This window comes from Hoplias malabaricus, chromosome 4 (genome assembly GCF_029633855.1).
Source record: "Hoplias malabaricus isolate fHopMal1 chromosome 4, fHopMal1.hap1, whole genome shotgun sequence".
NCBI lineage: Eukaryota > Metazoa > Chordata > Actinopteri > Characiformes > Erythrinidae > Hoplias > Hoplias malabaricus.
Window position 1 is genome coordinate 60,505,227 of NC_089803.1, and position 21,549 is coordinate 60,526,775.

Consider the following 21,549-nt stretch of genomic DNA (forward strand, 5'->3'; position numbering starts at 1 on the left):
AGACTTGAAGTCATCAGTTATACACAGCTTAGCACATTTCTGCCTGACATCTGGAACATACACAGCCTCATGAAACAGCCACATTATCGTCAGAATAGGAAACGATTCAGTAGAAAAACCAACCAACCCACCAACCAACCTACAACCACATTATTTTCTACAAACTACTGCAAGGTTGGACAAGTTTTACAGTGCCCTCTGGTTAATTAAGCTACATTTAATACTTTTTGTATTTGCTCTTCAGTGCAAAGTCCACACAAAGCAATCCTGCAGCATTTACATTAAGGTAAATATCACAACTTAAAATAAGCACATCAATTTACTAAAATGTAATTAAAAAGAAGCAAAAGATAATAAACAGACCTTTAATAGCAATCACATTTTACACAACTAATGCCATTCCAGCAACCTCCCATGTGACAATAAAACAACTATTTATGATTTGTTATATTACATGTTAGTTGATGATCCTTTCCTGTGAAAGCAGGAACTTCTTGGCCACAGTAGACAATACACATTCTACCCCTTTTTCAAAAGTTAACATAGTTCCCTGTGTTCTTAATTAAAGGCCTGTGACATTCTTTGGTAAAACTTATACAGATAAAAAATGTCTAAACATCCCTGTTCGGAACAAGCAGTTTCAGTGCCTACACCTTTAAATGTGAATGAACCACCACTTTACCATTTAGCACAGGAGCGAAGGAGTGAGGCATGAGGAATAGAAGCCCGGATTTTGGTAATTTCCCCTTTGTTCCTTCTCTGAGATTGTTTTCACAATATTTAATCAGCACCCTTCTCAGTGCTCATTGTATTTCTTGGGCTTGGTTTAATCTTAAACACATCTAACGCTGTGACTGGAGATACTCAGATGAGGGGCAGAGTTAGTTCTTAAGAATCTGCACTCAGCAGATGCAACACAAAATCAGAACAACTGGTTTTATGCCATGTTTTCGGACTTAGGTATACCACAAAATCAGACTTGATCGATTTGTTTCACAGTATGTTGGTTGGTAGCAACTCCAGATACACTCAATAATGAACGTACTGACAGGAGCTCCAGATAAACACAATTCAAATGCAATGAAAAAGTGATTTTTTTCAGACAAAGCCTGAAGATTTTCTCGGAGGACTGCCAGCAATATAGTGACAAATTTACCACCGGTATTAGCAGTTGTACTAGTTTTGTTTAGCTTAGTTTATTGTTCAGTTGCTATGAAAATGCCTATGTGGGTGGAGGATGGAAAGAACAATTTTTTAAAAATATATTTCAGGTATCAGATGTAAGCACCACCTTTGCTTGTAGTTAAAGGGCTTCTTGATTTGAAGTTGGTGATAAATACTGATTAATGTATAAATCTAAAATTCAACCTTCTAAGTATGTTGTAAAGAATGTAAGTTAAGATGTCAATTTTGTACATAATTTGGTGTTAAAAGGACAGATTAAGCCTCAAGACAGTGCATAGTTATATTGTTTGAGTGTTTATAGCTGATCCTTTAAAACATGCAATGCACAATAAAGCACTACAAACAGTTTTTTTCTCAGATTCTAAAGGAGACATTATTCTTTTCTTAAAATATTGCTGTTCATTTTAAAAGTAAGTGATCTATTCTACATATATATAGTGTTTTTTGCAGCTATTATATTTTATATGTCAGTACTTAAAATATAGTTGTTGGAGTCAAAACAACAAGTGTCTTTGATAAAATATATGGGATAGATTATATTATAGATTATATATCAAGTGTAATGGTGTCAGCTGGACAATAAACACTAATTAATTAATCCTCAGTATCACCACTTAGTTATGATCAGGGCCACGATGACTCCAAACCTACCCAGAGTTATTGGGCACAGGGCAGAACACACTCTGGACAGGGCACTAGCCCATAGGCATCACATTCACTCAGTAACTTACATTTGTAAACACTTTCACTGAGCCAGTAAATCTACCAAGAGTTCGAAATTATGTGAGAATATGGGAGCACCTGGAGGAGATCCAAACAGACACAAGAAAAACATGGTGGATGATGACCCAATCAAGACAAGGATAGAACCTATGAACCTCTGTGCTACCCCATGCATGACAATTTGAAATTCATCCAGTAAATGCTAGGTGACAATAGATTTGTTCACATGAAATCTAGAAAAACAAAAGTCATTAACTAGTGTAGTGGAAGTAGTATGCACACATTGCTGTGGCATTTGCACTACATAGCGGAGTCAATGATAATTCATTATTATTTAATTAATAATTAATTATTTAATTCATTTTGCTAAGCTCCATGTTTGGGAGCCATTAACTAATATGTAGTGTCCTTACCTGTCTTAATTTTAACTTAGACAAATAGGTCATCTTCACATATTATACAGCAGAATTAGCTTGAATTAACTATTATTAATGAATTATGCTCATTGACCCGCCTCGGGTTCTTGACTCTGAAATGGAATCTGAACTAGAAGTTAAAATTCCATACAAGAAAGGTGCACACACAAACAAATAACCAAGGATTGGTTTTATCACACAACTGGTTTATTAATAATAATATCAAATAATGAATATTGATTAGACATTCATATAATAAAATGGATTACCGCGATATATGAGGGAACAGGGAGATTAATATGTGAGGGAATTTCTCTATGATAATTATTGTCCTAAGTTCTAAGAAAGGCTATTGTTTATCCCAGCAAACTTTCAGTACCTACCCATGAGCCATGAGAGACATGAAACCATGTGACCTTACGTATCCGGAGATGAACGGGGAGCATGACGCTGACGGTGCCTTCCGGCACGACTTCCTGGAGAATTGCAGACGCGGGCCTTGTAGGTTGCAACCGCGGGCGTTCATTTTCTCCCGAGGCTTTCAGACGCAGCCGTCGAAGCTGGTGGTGTTCTGAAGGTCTCTGTGGGGATTCTTCGTCGTCGCTGATCTGCTGCCTTGTGAGAGAGAGAGAGAGGCACGTCCATGCAGGTCTCTCCTGTGCAGGTTTCCACATCTCAGAAGGTCATTCTGAGGGTGCGTGCAGCAGTCCTCTTCGTGGCGTTGTCGTCGTTTGGAGGGTCAGAGGTCTAAGGTTGCCTTCATGCTCTGGGTGTGGCGTTGAAATTTTGCTAGCGTTAAACTATAGCTCTTCTTAATCTGTAGTTTCTATCTGGACCACGCTTTAAAGGTCCAAGACTGTTTAAGAAAGCCATGAGTCTGACGCCTGCAGAGTCATTTCCAAAACTCAGGTCATTTTACTCTTTTAGCCTTGAAAAAGCTAAAAGAGACAACGCCCCAAGTGTCTGGAGCCTTCAAGTGAAGAGTCGAACATCGGAGAAAAAGGGGCAGAAGCCCAAAAAGTTCGAAAAACCTTACAAAGCTCAAAAGCTGGAAAAAGCTTGTGTCATTTGGCGCCACAGGTTTTTAACTAGAGTTTAGAAAACCCGCCCCGAATACCGGATTCGTCCTCAATGAGGGAGAATTGGAGCTTTTCTTGCTCCTGATTGGCTGTTTCCTGTACCTTGGGAGTGGCATCACATAGAATTTATGACACTTGACAAGACAAAGACTTGACCATCCCTGAGTGAATACTTTGCAATATAAAAGATTATATGTTAACACAAAGTAATATAATTAAGAAAAAGATAACCATGTTTCTTTATAATTATTAACCAACTAAACACATAGTATGTGACTACCTTGGTTCTACATAAATTCATATAAACAAAAATGACTTTAAACACATGTAAATTGATTCCACCTATTTTGATTGTCAAAATATGATTAATTTCAAACAGTTGTGCCCATATACAACTTGTTTTCCATGTAAGAACTTTGGGATGTTTGAGTCTTTTAGAGTTAACAGTCTTTAAAAAGGTGTCCTTTAAAGAGGGCATTGTGGGTTTCAATCAAGATTGAGTCTCTGTGTCTCTCTGCATTCTTTCCTTGACCCTGGGGGTCCTTAAGTCATAAAAAGGGTCTTTGGAGGGGGTTTTACGGGCCTGCTCTGGAGGTTTATCTCACCTTACGATCTTGGTTAGAGATGTCTCTGAAAACTAGCAAAAGCTTGGGTATTTAAAATCACATCTTCAGAAAGTCAAAATTTCTTATTAGAAATTAATACACATTCATCATATCCACTACACTAGTGTCAGAACCATAATTGCACTCACTATTAGTGCAATAAAATGCCCAGGAAAATGTTTGTTTCTTACTTTTGTCTGTTGGTCCACTGGGGGGCAGCACTACAACTGAGGTCACAAAGGGCTCAGATGAAGTTAATATGTTTAAAAAAATTAGAAGATAAAATTCTTAAGTGATATTAGAGAAATTTCTTTAAAACCAAAACTCATCTTTCACCACTGAGCTGAAGCTCTTAAACATATGGCCTCCCACTCTTAATGTGCACAGTCAATGCAGAGTTACCTGGAGGCAGCCTAGTTTAATCAGTTCAGTGACAGAGCTGAATCATTGCGTTTATCAACTTGATGCATACTAATATACACAAAGTCTAATTAAACGGAATTTCTTATCAGTATAATTACGGTGTGGTCACTGGTCTAAATAAAGATTAATACAGCAAAGAAAACCTACTGTTAATAAGTGAAATAATGATAATTAAAATTACCCTCCCAAAGTGTCCTTGAGAAACTGATGTATCTCTAATCTTTTTTTTTGTATTATTTTTATCTAAAATAAAACACTAAATATCCAAATCTAGAGGTGTGACAAGCAGCACATCAACAAATCATTAAAATTAATAAAAAAAAGGAATGAGGGCTTAATAAAAAGGATAACTTGTGTAAACCAAAAGGTTATTGATTCAACATGAACATTGATCTGAATCTAGATTAAAAATGCAAAACATGTACACTGTAAAACTGGGACTGTAGTGTATAATATTCATGACACTACTTAGATAAAGCTCATTTTTTGTATATAACAAACCAGAAAAAAGTGAGCTGCTCAAGGTTAAGAGTATAGACAGAAATCATTTTAATAGCATGTAGTTAACGCATAGACAGAGAACAAAAAGGGTCAAATCAAACGGGAGAATGTGACCAGTTGGTTTAGAGCCATGACCGAGCCCCTCATTACACATGTCAACCTGGTTTAGAAGTCAGTGCAGTTTAAACTCAGTGCGCTAGCCCTTTCAGCAGCAGTGAAATCCAGAGTTAGCATTAGCATTGTAGCTTTGTTTGAGGAGCCTGGACTCTGTTAGCACAGATCAGATTTTGTTTGAAGTTTCAGGCACTGCACACGTTTGACAAGCGCTTTGTTTCACAGTTCATCAGGAGGTCTCAGAGAACCCCATGTTAACCCCCTGAGGGAGCGTGTGTAGGACTAGGAGAAGGAAAATGAAAAATGAACCTCATTCACTCAATATTTCATTCGTTTGGTGTTAAAGGAAACTTTGGAGCCCACATTGACGGCTGTGAGGGGATGTCTTTTAAAAGCATTTCAGATCTCTGAGGTCATGTCCTGAAATTCAATCTGGGAAGAGAATAAGGAAGGATGGTGTTGTCCTTGATGAAAGACAGAGGTCAGCTAGGTAGCCTATCTTGTTTATTTTGGGGAGGTAGGCCTATGTGTTCTAGGGGAGATTGGGAATAGATGGGATAGTCAATTTACTGCTGTCCAGTCAACAAGCCTGGGCAAGTCCTAAATCAACTCTGACTGCACACCAGCTTCAAAGAGATTGGCTTCTTTTGCCTCTCCTAACAATGGTTCCCAACAGCTTCAGTCTTTATCCAATATGGAAATGAAATAAAAGGGGAATGAAATAAATGATATGAGATCAGATAGTTGGGGGAGGGGATCTGAACAGCCAAAGTATAATTATGAATAAAGCATCGGGCGTGATAACACAAGAGAAGAGCTCAGAGGAACATTATTCATCACATACTGATGGCTCTCATGATTAACACATCTTGTCTTCCAGACCAGGCAGACGATGACCTACCTCAAATAAGGATGGCTTTAAGAAGTGCTAACATTTACCAGACTCGACCACCCACCCCATCAAAAAAAAAAAAAAAGGAAGATGTCAGACTCTGAATGTGATATTTACATACATGGAATGAAACAAAACACAAACAAAGCCATTGATTAATTATTTTTTCCATCCAGCTCAAAGGAGAGCAAAGCAGACAAACATTCAGGTTTAAAGTGTTTTGTGCCAGCAACTCACATCTTGTGGTGTTTCAAGTGTCACTTGGTTTTTCAAAAAGGCCAAACAAAAGGTCGTCAAGAGTTACACGAAAGAGAACAAACTAACGGTATGTATGTCCATGTGAGTACTGAATATGATACACGGACAAATAGAGAGAGTGAGTTAGAGTCTGCATATCAGATCTGTCTTTTAGGATCACAGACCATCCAACTGATATACAATGGGTCCAAAAGGAAGGGAAGCTGGATAAAAAGTCCTGTGTGAATGCCTCTTGCGTTCTGAAGATGCTACATAAAGTTCAGACTCGACGAAGACCCAATTTGATGTCGTCGTCTCATATACGTTCCAGGATTCCTGAGCAAGAGAATAACAGCCGCTCCAAAGTGCTCCAGAAAACCGGCTGTGATTGGCTCTTTGTTTGGCAGTGAGCCATGATTGTGTCATCCTCAAACTATACGCACCTGCTAAATACGAACGAGTGAAGAAATCAGGGTAAGGTTTTCAGATATCAAGCCATTAACGTTAGGTGTCGTTACTTCAAAAGAACACATGTTTCACTACGGAGGCAAGAAGGTTGTACATTTCCAGACGAAATATATTGCAGGTCAAAAGGATTTTTTTTCAACTGTCTGTTTGTTTGTTCTTTTTCATTGTAGTCCTTGAGGGAAGCCAAAAAACAACAAAAAAAAAATCAGTCAAACAAACAAACAAACAAAAATAGCATAAGCACAAATCTAGCCCTAAGCTCTTTCAGCTTTCAGAGAGTGCAACGGTTCATCGTGGAAAGGTGTTCTCATTTTGGCACGTACATCATCCGCCATATGCTCACACATACATACAACAAGGTTATTACAGTAAGGTAATAAGTAATAAAAGACTAAAAGGTTTCAGAGCTGACTCGTAGACAGGCTGCCACCGGAATTAGGTCTCATTGTTCTTACCTAGCTCTAAAATGCCAGAGAGATTCCAAATTCCTTCCGAGTAATTATTCACAGACTCTGTCCAGAGATCAATCTGGTAATGCAATTTGTTAAAACTACATATTCTGCTTCTTTTGTTGTTTATTTTTTCAAAATACACAGTAAATCTTTTCACTTCATTTATTATTTGACATGTTTGAAAAGTAGATACTTGTTCTTTTTTTTTTCAATTCGTTAGCTTAAATATATGCATATAGCTATGTCAGGTTTCCCTCTTTTTTTTCATTATATCTCTTTCTGTTTACATATGTACACCGGTGACGTCAAGCGAAAAGCAAAGTCAGTTACATATAATTATTATTTTTTGTAATAAGGATTTTTCTTCAAATTCTACACTATGCTGCGAGAGCCACTAGGGGTCCTCTGCAGGGCTAGGCGGGGATCTGGGGGTATGTACTGATGTGGGTGGTTGTAGGGTGGAGGAGGTGGAGGTAGTGGAGGCTGGGAGCCATCCTTGTCTCTTGGGGGTCCGTCCGGTGAGCGCACAGGCGTAGAGACGACAGACTGGATGATCTGCTGGTGGTGGGTGGGGCTCGGGCTGTGGCTAAGGAAGGCCTCCACTCGCCCGTGGCCGCCCTTGTCCAGGACGATGACCTTGACGATCTGCTGGCACTGGATGAGCGTTTCGGGCCTCAGCTCGCTGAGGGCGGCGGCGGGCTGGTGGGAGTGCGAGGGCGAGGGGCTGACGCAGCGCAGTGGCGGCCGGTTCTGGGGTTGTGTTAGCTGGGGCTGCTGGTAGAGCTCCCCCCGGTGGTTAAGGAGGCCCACGTTCTCGGGGGTCTGCGGCTGCATTAACGCCGCCGCGCTGAGCTGGTACGTCTGAAGCCTGTTGTGAATTGACACCTAGTTTAGAAAACAGCCAGAGACAGCATCACATGTTATAAGACTCCTTCCTCTTTCTACGGCCATTAGCCCTCTGGTGAAATCACATCACAACAGGCATGCGTTAGGTGGGGAGGTGGACTTGGCTTAAGGGGAGTGGGATCACGGGAGTTGGTGGGACACGTCACTAAGAGTGGGACAGATCTGAATTTGGGTAACTTAGAAGGTGCAGAGAGTTGTGTGAATCTCTGTATATTCAGTACCAGATACTGGTGGTTGTTAAGAGGACACTGAGGGCCCCTGTGTCACCCTTGGAAACCACTTTATCATCACAAGGGGGTGGGGCAAGGGGCATGTGAAACATCTTATTACACTGAGGGTGTGAGGGACAGAGCGGTGTTGGTGGGGGTGGGGTAGGGAAGGTTAGAATAGGAGTTTAAACACTGAGGCAGGTGAAAGGGGGGTGTACAGCTACAGACGTCACAGGAGACACACATCTGAATGCATGCCTTCATTTCACAGATCAGTTCAATAAGCCTGCCCTAGCAACAGTGGCGGGGCCCTGTTCTCTCATTAGGGGATGATACCCTCCAAATATCAGGTGGGTTTTCTTCTCTCACTTTACTAAATGGGGCCATATACTATGCATTCTCCATCTGGTAGCCTTCCATGTCCATTTCCCAAACTCAACTGAGAAGTTTTTGGGCAAGCTCTGCTTTAAATACTGAAATATGTAAATATCCGGCCTGACTGACTGCCCTGTTTTTCTGCTTCATTCATAAAACAGTACAGGCTGAAATGTGGAACAAAGTGTTCAGACAGAAATCCTCAAGGACATTAGAAAATAACTTAGCCACTTCAGCTATTTCTTGTATTTTGAAGACTTTGGTATTTTAAAGACTGCAGCGATCGAACTGCTTCCTGACAACCAGGAACAGCACAACATTTTATCACACTCCTGCATAACACGCCCCAACAGGCTGTTTACAGTATAACACTTTACTCCAGTACTCACATGTACTTATCTGCTACAGTTATTAAAGGAGGAAACTGGATCTAAATTTACATTTTTTTTTAATTATAATTACAGAGAAATATAACATTTCTTAGTGTTACAAACGCAGTTAAACATTACGCATTTCTACAATACATAAATACATGCTATTTATGCTATAACGCTAATAATTTTCAATCAAAGCAAATATCTGGCAATACCAATAGTCTTCTACAATCATTTTACGTAAAATTGATGAAGTGACATCTGCCATAAAAATGCAAAAATGCAGAACAAAATGTTTCTAGTTATGAAACAGCATTTACATATGACCTCAGAATTATGATTAATTCCAGTCAAGTGACGGGTGGGTCACCCATTAAGGTGTTGGTCTCCAATGCCTGGACTGAGATTTGTATGACGTAGTGGGCAACAGTGTTGCCTTCCAAATTGTAGACTGGGGCTCATTTTCCCACTCATATAAGTGCACCATTACATAGTAATAAGGGTAATTGGGCAAGACTTCTAACCTCCATTTGCCTACATCTGTAACATGATTAATGTCATAGGTCATTCTGGATAAGAGCATGTGACAAATAACTGTGATATATCTATATATGAACTTGTGAAATGGTTTACATTGCTCAAAAACTCAAAAAATGCAAAAAGTGAAGTCTCCCATGACAGGGCCCCTCGCACTTCTGAACACCCTGGCTTCATAAGAGCACAGGTGTAAATCCTCAAAGGTTAACTCCAGCCCTAAAGGCCTATCAAGCCCCCGTCCCAGGGATCCATCAGTTTGACCGGTGGAGACAGCTGGTGGTGCAGATGAGTGACAGGCTGGGGGTCTATCTGGCTGTGAGGAAGAGGGGATGAGGCAATTTCAGCTGAAAGGAGAGAAAGTACGGAGCGAAGCGGTGATTATCTGTGCTCTCGGCACTGTGCTGGCAGTGTGGAGCTCCTCAGGGACCTGGCCTGAATTCTCCATCTCCAGCTGACTGATGGACAGAGACTGCGGCAGTCTTTACACACTCTCTGTAAGGCAAACACTTGTACTCTTGCTTTTCTGAAAGAAGAGCCACTCCTCCATTTCAGCCACTTCCGTGCAATTATTTCTAGCTATGGTTAAATATTCATGCAGAGGACTTTTTTCCCGGCGAGTGTGACTTAGTTATCATAGGATTGCTTAGGGTCTATTTGCCCAGACTAGGGTCAATGATATGGCCCATAGTAAAGAGGGTGGAGGTAATTATCTGATGGGGCTTTAAGAAGCTTGAGCAATGTAACCCAAACATGCTAATTAGCAAGAAGGTGTGGGGATCTCTACATGTCCTGAATAAGTGTTACTTCATTACAGAGCAGGATAGCTCTGATCAAACTTTTCTGTCACTCCCACACACTCACGAATTATGCAAACTGCACTGTTTATGCCACTTGGGTAAGACTAGAGTTTTTAGCCTTTCTAAGCTTCCAGGCTTGTGCCGAGGTAGAATACATTATCATCATTAAGGCAATGGCAAAACACTTAACATGGTAACATTAGAATTAAAATAACATTAGGGAAGTAAAGCAAGAAATGATGATAAGATCCTGAGGGTGAATGTGATGATAAAAATGACAAAGATGAGGAAATGGCTTAAAAGCCACTTTGTAAGCCATGTTTAATTTGCTGTTTAGCGAGTGTTTAGGCTGCTAAAAATGTAAGGGGATTTTATGTGTCTTAAACTCCAAAAATTCAGAATAGCTTGATGAGTCTAGATAGAGCTCTGCTTTATTTGTTAAATTCTGTCTCTCTGGGAAGCATTTCAATGTATTTATCACCATGATGTTCATGTATCAATCAAAAATTTATATTACCTTCAAACTTTTGGCAGATTTCACCCTGAATTTCCAATCTTCCTCCAAAATTTACATAGTGCATTGTCTGCAGTGCTGAGCACTTGCTAGCAACAACAGAGGCTCTACTTTCCCTTTTACAGGTCACAATAATAATGAAGCTGTAATTTTAAAACTATCTTGTGTTCCTTTTAGTGACTCTCCACCTGAATGTTGCTGAAAGTTTGAAACTAGAACTAAACAAATGTTTGTGTCTTTGGCTCTTTTTCAAAAATCATTGGCCTTTTTTTGACTAAATTATTTAGCTTCAGACTTTGAATTCACAATGTCACACTGTTGTTCAAACAGGGACTGTGGCTGTAGTCAGCCTTTGGCCAATATGTCATGGATAAATAAACATCATACTCATTAATAAGTAACTGACAAGCACTCCTTATTATATGATAATACTGACTGCTGAATACAATGATAAACACTGAAAATTAACAGGAACCCATAAGATTCATTCATTCATTCATTATCTGTAAGCGCTTATCCAGTTCAGGGTCATGATGTGTCCAGAGCCTACCTGGAATCAATGGGCGCAAGGCGGGAATACACCCTGGAGGGGGCGCCAGTCCTTCACAGGGCAACACACACACACACACACACATTCACTCACACCTATGGACACTTTTTGAGTCGCCAATCCACTTACCAACGTGTCTTTTTGGACTGTGGGAGGAAACAGGAGCACCCGGAGGAAACCCACGCGGACACGGGGAGAACACACCAACTCCTCACAGACAGTCACCCGGAGCGGGAATCGAACCCACAACCTCCAGGTCCCTGGAGCTGTGTGACTGCGACACTACCTGCTGCATCGACGTGCCACCCTGGAACCCATAAGAGTGATTTTTAATTATTGTGGGGTCAGAAGAGTGGACCAAATATGAAGTGCCCAAATGCAATATGGAGAACTACTTGGGATTTTGGACCCCACAAAAACCAAACACACACATACAACCAATTTCTCCCGCTCTCTCACACACACACATACTCTCTTTCTCTCCCTCTCTCTCTCTCTCTCTCAGACGTCTGGCTATTTCTCTGACCCCGTCCAGGCTGCAATGTGTTCCGACAGCAGCGTGGCCCTCTGGGGAGGCCTGACATTTACGAGCAGCTTCACAGTTGGTGGAGGTTGGCGGAGGTGGGCAGAGGTGGGGGTCCTGCAGCACTCACTGGGTCCATGCTGTCACTCTGTTAAACTCAATACACACACTGCTAGAGCCAGCTTCTGACACACTGACCCCAGCCCTGTCCACTATTACTGACCCCATATCTCAGTATTTTACCATAATCCAAATTAAACATAAAAACTCTGAAAACACATCACCACCACAGAAAACCCGTCTCAGCATGTTAATGGTTAAATGAACCATTTCACATTAATCCACTTTAATTTTGTATACACCTTAAATAGTGAAATATGCTGAAATTTGAAAATATGTTTGACATTTCCTTTTAATGTGTTAAAATAAAAAGTATGGTAATTTGCTTTTACTCTGGGATACATGACAAGGCATTAATCACAGTTGTTGTAAACAACACTGATGGTTTAAACAAATACGTGGCGCACACACACACACACACACACACACACACACACACACACACACACACACACACACACACAAATACACAATCTCAGGTTCACAGAGGCAAAACTAAGGTTGTGTGGCCCCATCAGGATGCTAAGTGCACAGCCCCATGGGTAATGTAGTCTGAATTGGGTTTGGCGGCTGTGGAATGTTTAATATTCCCACTGAGATGCTGCAGAGGAGATAGTGACTGCTTGCATTAATGTTAGTGTTAATGCATGAGCTAATTTAGATGCTGAGCTGGGAGTATGCCCACACACACACACACACACACACACACACACACACACCCCACTACCACCCTCCCCCATCTCCTTCACTCACTAGCACGTTTCCCCTTTTCATTTCAAATGCTGCCTGAAAAATCCAGAATTCATAAACAATAACCCGTTTGCATGTTTTGTCTCCTTGAATAGCTCTGCCCCACATACAGGCAGGAAGCTCACATATAACACATCCACAAAAGCAGGCTGCACACTCTTCATTCTGTCTGTGGCCGGCAGCATTTTTCTGGGATATCCCTGTTCTGCATAATTGAATTTTTCCCCCTCTCATAAAATGTGTATTCATTACTGGGAACTCCCACCTTAGAAAAATTTTGCAACCTCAGTGATTACAGTCAAAAAAAAAAAAAAAGAGGACGCTCACATTAAGCTATAGCTGCTTTAGCTGAGTATAAAATGTTCTGAAAAAAAATTATATTCGTGGAATTAAAGAGCTATTTGGTTAGTGCCTCATTTATCTGGACTATGGGTGGTAAGAGTGCTGAAGATTCAGAGAACAACCACATTTTGAACTCAAAGCAGAAAGAGAATGAGTCACTTTAGATTCATATTTTATAGTAGTTACTGAATAATCCATGGGAGTTACTGATAAAATTGTGGAAATTACTCAATAATTTATAGTAGTTACTGAATAATACATGATTTACTGAAAATGTTACATTTATGTTGAATAATTAGTTACTGAATAGCCCATATTCACCCACTAATCAGTTATTAACAACTGTAACCAAGTTACTAAATTATCCATAATCAATAAATATTTAATGGTTAACAATGGTGAGAAATGTTCAGTATAAACGCACAGTGATAGAAAGAATGTGGCAAAAATGCTCAAGCCAATAAGTGCTGGAGGGAGACTGCAGACCTGTGTAATAGCCACAATTGGTTGAATCCATGGCTAAAGAACTCATAGATATTGAGGGCGACTGTATTTACTTACTAAGAAGTCATAAAATTATAAACTCAGTGTTACACCAAGGGCTAAAGCCATGAAAACATGATATTATGCCTTTTTTAGTTTCATATTGTTTCATAATGCCACCAGTAAGAGACTGATTTTAGGACCTGGAGGTACCATTTAAATGGATTTGATATGGAATTAGGAAATGAACACATGTCTCCAGTTGAAGTCAGAAGGGGCTTGGTAATGAGTTGATTAGTTTGATCAGGTGTCTTAAAGGCAGAGGGAACTTTACAGTAAACAAAGCCGTGAAAGCCTACAACAAGATTTAGAACACACTGATCTCCAGAATGCGCTTCCTCAGCTATGATAACTGCTAAAAGACTCAGGGTTTCTCACTGCACTAAGCAAGCCTCTTTAGTGTGGGAAGTTGTGGACCAGTAATGGACACTGTTTGTATATTCTCTAGGGCAAATCTGTGTGGAACAGCTGAGGGGGACATGTACATACTAATGGATGGGGCACTGCACCAAGCTTTTCAATGCCAACTCAATTCTATGGCTGTTGTGGCCCATTGTGATAAATTCTGCTAAATTCTGCTACTTTCTACTGTATAAAAGGCAGTGCTGAACTTACCTGAGAAGACAATGGTCACTTACCTCTACCGCATTGTGTCCACTCAGTGCAGGGTCTATGTCTTTCTTTCCTGAGCAGCAAAAAGAATTACAGTTGGGTCAATAGAAGAGGTTATGAGTGAGATTAAACCCTAATAATGGTTTAGAAAAGGTCTATGTTTAGCATTAGTGGTATACTACATGTGAGCTGTAGTACATCTATGAAATGCTGCTAAATATTTCATATTAGCTACTGAATAATTTGTAAAACTCTACAGTAAGCGATCATTCATAAGGCAACATGAGATCTGCTTGCTGCACTTGTATATATTTGTGCGAGTGTGTGTCCTTTTATGATAATATGCACGTGTTTGTGCAAGTGCGTGTGTGTGTGTGTGTGTGTGGGTATGTGATTTACCCGATGGAGAGCTCTGTCTCCCCCGGAGCTCCAGCTGAGTGCCGTTGTTTTTGGACGAGTGAGTCTTCGCACCCTGCTGCTTCTCCAACTCCCCTACATAGAGAGAGAGAGAGAGAAAGAGAGGAGAGAGAGAGCAAGAGAGAGAGAGAGAGAGAGAGAGAGCGAGAGAGAGAGAGAGAGAGAGAGAGAGAAGAGAGAGAGAGAGAGAGAGAGAGAGAGAGAGAGAGAGAGAGAGAGAGAGAGAGAGAGAGAGAGAGAGAGAGAGAGAGAGAGGCTTTCTTATGGTTAAGGTACACTGACATAAATGTCTTTCTTATTCTCTCTCTCATACACACACACATAGACACAAACAGAGACGCTTATGCAGTAAAGCATCAACACATCATGTTTCATGTCCTCTTAACTGTAAGCCTGCAGGCTCTCAGCATGATTCACCCACTCACACGCACAAACACACACTCATTTTTCCAGAATCACAATGAGGCAGACTTACACTCTCTGGACACCCTTCTCTCTTTAGGAACATCCAGTGAGACCCACACAGATTTTTCTCTAAACCTATTCTAAACTAAACTGAAAAAAGAATGATCCACTCTTGTCATACTTTGAAGACATGACTGTGTCTAATGCTGCACTTCCTGTTTTATCTCATCCTCAAACTGCTCCATTTTATTCTTTTACTAGTTCAGGTCGAGTATGGTTTGTGTCTCTTGACCGTGGCTACCAGTCGTAGCTGCAAAGATCCACAAGGCACGCTACGCTTACACATGACTCCTACCATTTACATGTTTTTTTTCCAAGAATATAAACCAGTCTTAAGTGTTTTTCTCTGTCACTGGGAGATTGCAGTCCCCAATGTCTTGAATCCCCACGCCTCAGCCATCAGCAATCTGAGTCCAAGAGAGCAAAATTGGCCACAATCTCTTTGGTTACGAAGGGAGTGAGCCTCTGTTAGCTGACATAACAGATCTTGGCAGTTAGTATTCTCCTCCAAGCACGTTAAGCTGTCCAGTGGCGTTGTGTTAGGAGAAGCTTGAAAAGGCCGCTGCTGTCTCAGAGGAAGCATGTGCTTGTCTCACTTGTGTCTTGTGTGATTTGAAGGGGGTATTGCCTAAACAGATGGAATTGACAATGAATATACTGGGGAAATAAAAACAACAGAGAGAGAGAGAGAGAGAGAGAGAGAGAGAGAGAGAGAGAGAGAGAAAAGAGAGAGAGAGAGAGATTGTCCTTTTCTCAGTCTTTACTCATTAAACAACTCGTTAAACACACACACACACACACCCTGAGATGTGTAGCTGTATCCTTCCTGTGTCTGAAATGGAAAACAAAAGCAGAAGGTGTCAGCTCTCCTGAGAGAAGAACAATGGAGAATTTGAGAAGACATCTGTGATCAAAGCATGTACGGAGAAACAGAGCAGAGATATACAGACGTCTTCTTAAAGAAAAATAAAGGTGTTTGTCTTTATGCTCCTTTAAGAAACTGCTGACACACAGAGTTAGAGAGATAGATAGATAGATAGAGAAAGAGAGAGAGAGAGACAGAGAGAGAGAGAGAGAGAGAGAGAGAGAGAGAGAGAGAGAGAGAGAGAGAGAGAGAGAGAGAGAGAGAGAGAGAGAGAGAGATTCTGTTGGATCTGCACATGCATTCTATTGGTATTATTTGCTTCGTACATAACTAATATTTGTGTACACCTGACTCTAACCTTACCCTAACTGTAATATATGCCTGTTAAGATTCCTCACTAGGAAGACTAGTCGCCACAGGGTTATTTTACACATACCTACACTCACTAGCCACCTTATTAGGGATGCTTATCTATTCTATTCATCGCCCATAAGCTGTCTCATTTGTTTTGCCTTTAAGGTCGATGTATGGAAATTAGCTCTACTCTGACTGAGACAGAAAGATGCTGTCCAAGGTGCTAAAGACGCCTATGATTCAGCACCAGTGTTAGGACCAGATGCTGTAGGAGGCAGGGTCACAGTCAGTGGATCATCAGAATTGGTCCGATCATTACCAAATGTTCATAAATCTAGCAGCTGCCAGCTGCCAGAAAATTGAAATACACAGCTCTCCAGAGAAGAGTGCTATCAACACTATCACCATGCCTAATGCCAAGGATAGACTACAGGGTTAAGCCCACCAGCACTAGGGCACAGAGCAATGGAACTCCATCCAACAAATCTGAGATTAGATTGAGAGATATTAGTGATCCACCATTATGGCCTGATCTTCCGACTGTTTGTGTGTAAATGCAGTTACTGTGATGTTCTAACATTGAATGGAAAGCATTTCTAGAAGTGCAGGCATGGTTACTGTAGCTAACAGGGATAAGCTAACTAGAAATACACTTGATTTCAGAATAAACTCAATGTGCTTTTATGTAGTATACGTCCCAAGCTCTGAATTCATCCAGAGTTTGAGAAAAAAATGAAATCCTGAAATAGTAATCCTGATTTCAGAAGAAGCACTGGTTGAGCAGATGTCTGGAAACTTTTGGACACAAGATGTAACTTTTAGGCCCCTGTGATCTGCTCAGTTATTTCCAGATCTAGAACTCCGGTCCCTTGCTCTCCATCTTCCGTTTAAATCTTTTGAAAGATGCTTAGAAGCTTGACAGCAGAGGAAAAAAATGGAACGTCAAAGCATCTCCACTCTCTCAAAGGAGACACACAGGGGCAACATGTAAAGAATGCACACACACACACACCACACACACACACACACATACACACACACACACACACACACACACACACACACACACACACACACACACACACTTACTTTAAGTTATACTACAAGTACTGCTAACCTAACGCTAACCCTAACTTTTCTTCACTTTAAAATTAAAAAATTTGTTCCCGTGTAATGGTCCCCACAATGTAAGTGAAACCTGATTCACATACACCCCCCCCCCCCACACACACACACACAAAAGGTATTGTGCTGTGAGAATAAATGGGGGGGAGCATAAAAAAGACAAAAAGATCAAAGAGCTAAGTCTCATCTAAGCACTATATTAAAATACCTTAATATCTCTCACACGTATGCTGGAGCTGCACCTGACTCCATTACAAATCAGGACCTGCTCCACTTCCCTCACTCTCAAAGGCACTAAAGGTTCAGAACATCAAACAAGAAGCCTGAGGAAGTGAGAATTATGAATTAAAATGAGGCTTTGTATTAATTATATAATGTATACACTCCAGGTACTCAGCATTAAGTTCACTATAACCAAGCTACTTAGCGAGAGTATATAACTATCACTGATGCATTAGAACTAGCGCTCCAAGGCCGTAAATTGAACAACCCTTTAAAAATAAGGACAAATAAAATCTTTACAAGGAGGATTATTTCTGGTAGCACAACTGCGGGATCTGTAATAGTATGTAAATGCTAAATTAACCCTGGTGGATAATTCTAGTGATAGGTCACAGCACATCTAAAGCTTGTTCCATATATTCTATTTATTTTATTTACACAATCATCTTATTTAAGACATAAAGAGTTAACAGAGCTTGGAAAAAAGAGGCTGTTTTTGGTTCCCACACAAACGCAATACTGGATCACTGGAGAAAGAATTTAATACAAGGAAAGTATAGTATATGGGCCTTTTAATTATTAAGAAACTGGACAAGATAGAACTCCGTCTCAAGCAAAAGTTTTCACTTAGCTGAGAAACTTCAGTAAAAGCAAACACTGTCCCTGACCTTCTTCTGCTACTAGAGGTTTTTTGGGTTATATAACGTCTGCTTTATGGGCTCTGCACTCACTTTCCTGCTGGATTAAAGAAAAACTGCACACACACACACACACACACACACACACACACACACACACACACACACACACACAAATACACACACACACACACACACACGCAAACACACACACACACACACACACACACACACACACACACTCCTCTCCGTTTCAGCAGTTATGAGTTCTGCAATGGATTAAGTACAATTTCACTACGCACTTAAGCAGAGCAAGCATGATTGGCTGGGTGCAGCATGTGTGACCAATCAAAAAGCCAGGAGGTGTGACTGACACCTGTAAATCCCAAACTATATCGTCTCTGCTGTAATGTGATTCTCTAAACCAGCTCGAAAGATTCTTCCACTTCCCCAAGTCCAAGGTTGTGGTGCTACATTTTCATACTAGGTCTGGACCAATAGCTCATCACTGTTGAAACAAAACTGCTATCTACATATTTGTATATAATTTGAAAAGGTCAAAATTGACAAAGAGAGCATTAAAATCACCCAAAGTTGATTGGAATAAAATATAGCTTTACATTAAATTCCATTATATTTTCAATATGTATTTGCCTTCTGAATTTTAACAGTGAATTTTTTCTCCCATTGCTATTGATGCAGGTTTAAAAGGAGTATTCTGCATCATCTCTATCTGCTGGATCTGTGTTATACCACTACTTGGCACAGACACTATTGAAAAACCTCAAAGTGCTTATAACAGAAGTCAAAGAAAACTCCTAGACCTTTCATATTCATGTCCCCAATGTGTCAAATAAAACCTTAGGAAACAAACAAAGATTAATTTAAGGAGCTAACAGAATCTATCGCTGATGGCATGTAAATTTACATGGTGAAAAATCCTAGATAGAGAGTAAGCCTAGTCCTGGCCTATACAATCATTCATTCATTGTCTGGAACCGCTTATTCAGTTCAGGGTCACGATGGGTCCGGAGCCTACCCGGAATCACTGGGCACAAGGTGGGAACACACCATGGAGAGGGCACCAGTCCTCCGCAGGGCGACACACACTCACACATTCACTCCACCTACCAACGTGTGTTTTTGGACCATGGGAGGAAACTGGAGCACCCGGAGGAAACCCATGTGACACGGGGATAACACGCCATACTCCTCACAGACACACTCCCTTCCATTGTGTATGAATATTTATTAACACACATTTGTGTAAAGCACAAAGAACACTACATTTAATCACTGAAAACATAGAACATTTATAAAACATTCTTTCATGAATATCCCATTAAATTAGCTTAGTGAATGTGGCAGTAGCATAGGAACATTATTATCATTCCCTTCTAACTGAACTACCCAAAGCATGCTTTGACCCCACACTGAATGAATACACGTGCTGAGAGAACACACCAAACACCTCACAGATAGTCACCTGGACTGGGACTTGAACCCACAACCTCCAGGTCCCTGGAGCTGTGTGACACTACCTGCTGCGCCACTGTGCTGCCCTCCTGGGCTACAGAGCATTATATATATTGATTTCCCAATAGTTCTACTTCAATAATTATGCCCAATGATCATTTCAAATGAGATTATGTTTAGGGTCATCAAAGTTAATGTGTTAAAAGCTTATTTAAAAAAAAAACTAGTTTGAACTGCTTGTGTATTTGAAAGTACACTGAGGACTAATTGCAGATTTATAATTGAAGATTATAACACATGTCTTAAATTTCATGGTTTACTCACATTCAATTCGTATCTGCTCCATCTCTGTCACCTCTGCGATGGACTCTTTCAGGTCCTCTACAAACTTGAGGAGCTCCTCTGAGCTCTGAGCACAGAAGTTCAGCACCTGCTTCTTATCAGAGCCAGAAACTGGAGACACGATGGTTATCGCATGAGGATAGTCTACCAGACAGGGAAAAAGAGGAATAAAGAGATGGGAGAAAGAGAGATAAGAGGATTCCCTTTAAGTTTTTAAGTGTTTTCTTATCTGTGTGTCATGAAAGTGAGTTCAGTGCCATGGCAAGGTCACCAGGGTTAAATCAGCACTTAGGTGGTTTGGTTTAATTCATTTGGAGTTGATTCAGAGTAGGAATTCCCTCTATTGTAGGAGCAGATTTACACCATTAACCCTGTAACATTAAGGGCAGAAATATAAATATATATATATATATATGTATATATTTCTGCCTTATTATCCCCTTACATGATCAGGGCAAGCCCACATTTCCAAACATGTATTAAACAATTTTATAAATAAAGATCAATTCAAAATCAATCAGACGAAGTAGGAAAAGGTGAATATATTCAAACAGTTGATGAAGAACTGGACATCTGAAATTCTCCCTCTAGATGCTTGAAGGTTCATTTGGATTTTACTGTCCTTACATCTGATTGGCCGAATCAATCACAGCACAGCAGTTTGGTAAGGAGAATTATGAGCATGGCTCCTCACCATCTTACAGTGACTAATTAAAACACGTCTGCTCAAAGAGAGAAAAATGAAAAGAAATAGAGAGTACGAGAGAGGTGAGAGAGAGAGAGAGAGAGAGAGAGAGAGAGTACGAGAGAGAAGGCAGCTCCTTCTAGGGTTAAGTTCACTGCTTGAGTAACTACGCTATACAATAAAAATTTTTACTTATGTAACACAATTAGAATTATGCTTTATATGGATAGAAGCATCTGCATAATGCCAGGAAAATAAGACAGTATCAAAGGCAAAAACTAAGAGTGTATCAGATAATCCAAGGCTCTTACATTCGTTCTCAAACAGGTGGAACTGCATTCCCAGCAGGCCTATGGCTTTGCAGAAGGTGTAGGCAGCGGAACTCTTTTTCTTTGGACACAGCTTCAGTATCTGGAGTGACAAAAACAGAACATTAATCAGACGAGGAAACAAACAGAACTTAAGCAACCCACGTTAAACTCCTAAATACAATAAAGACAGACATAAACTTAATTCACTGCACCTAATCACTAGTGTGTGTTTGTTCTTTTTCATTAATAGTTTTATGTGGAGTCCAAATTTTGTTACTGCTATGCAATAAACATTAAAGCATTTTCCATCAAAGGGAATATACATTTTCTAAAAAGCCCAAAATAGAGTAAATGGTACATCAGTCAGAATATTGGTCTTCCTTATTTTGCACTTTGGTTGAG

At 40.3% G+C, this 21,549-nt stretch overlaps 1 protein-coding gene across 2 annotated transcripts in view; it reads right to left on the reverse strand.

Moving 5' to 3' along the window:
* Nucleotides 1-4,965: 4,965 nt before the first annotated feature.
* The window catches only part of iqsec3a (IQ motif and Sec7 domain ArfGEF 3a), a 149,887-nt gene continuing 133,303 nt past the window's right edge, over nt 4,966-21,549 (reverse strand). Inside the window, exons 10-14 of one of the 2 annotated variants that reach the window (XM_066667077.1) lie at nt 21,148-21,247; nt 20,134-20,295; nt 14,647-14,739; nt 14,274-14,320; nt 4,966-7,980 (exon numbers count right to left, since the gene is read on the reverse strand). In XM_066667077.1, the coding sequence (XP_066523174.1) occupies nt 7,468-7,980; nt 14,274-14,320; nt 14,647-14,739; nt 20,134-20,295; nt 21,148-21,247 (915 nt within the window). In that variant the 3' untranslated portion in view covers nt 4,966-7,467. The remainder of the gene's footprint in view (nt 7,981-14,273; nt 14,321-14,646; nt 14,740-20,133; nt 20,296-21,147; nt 21,248-21,549) is intronic. The other variant, XM_066667075.1, reaches the window with a different exon arrangement.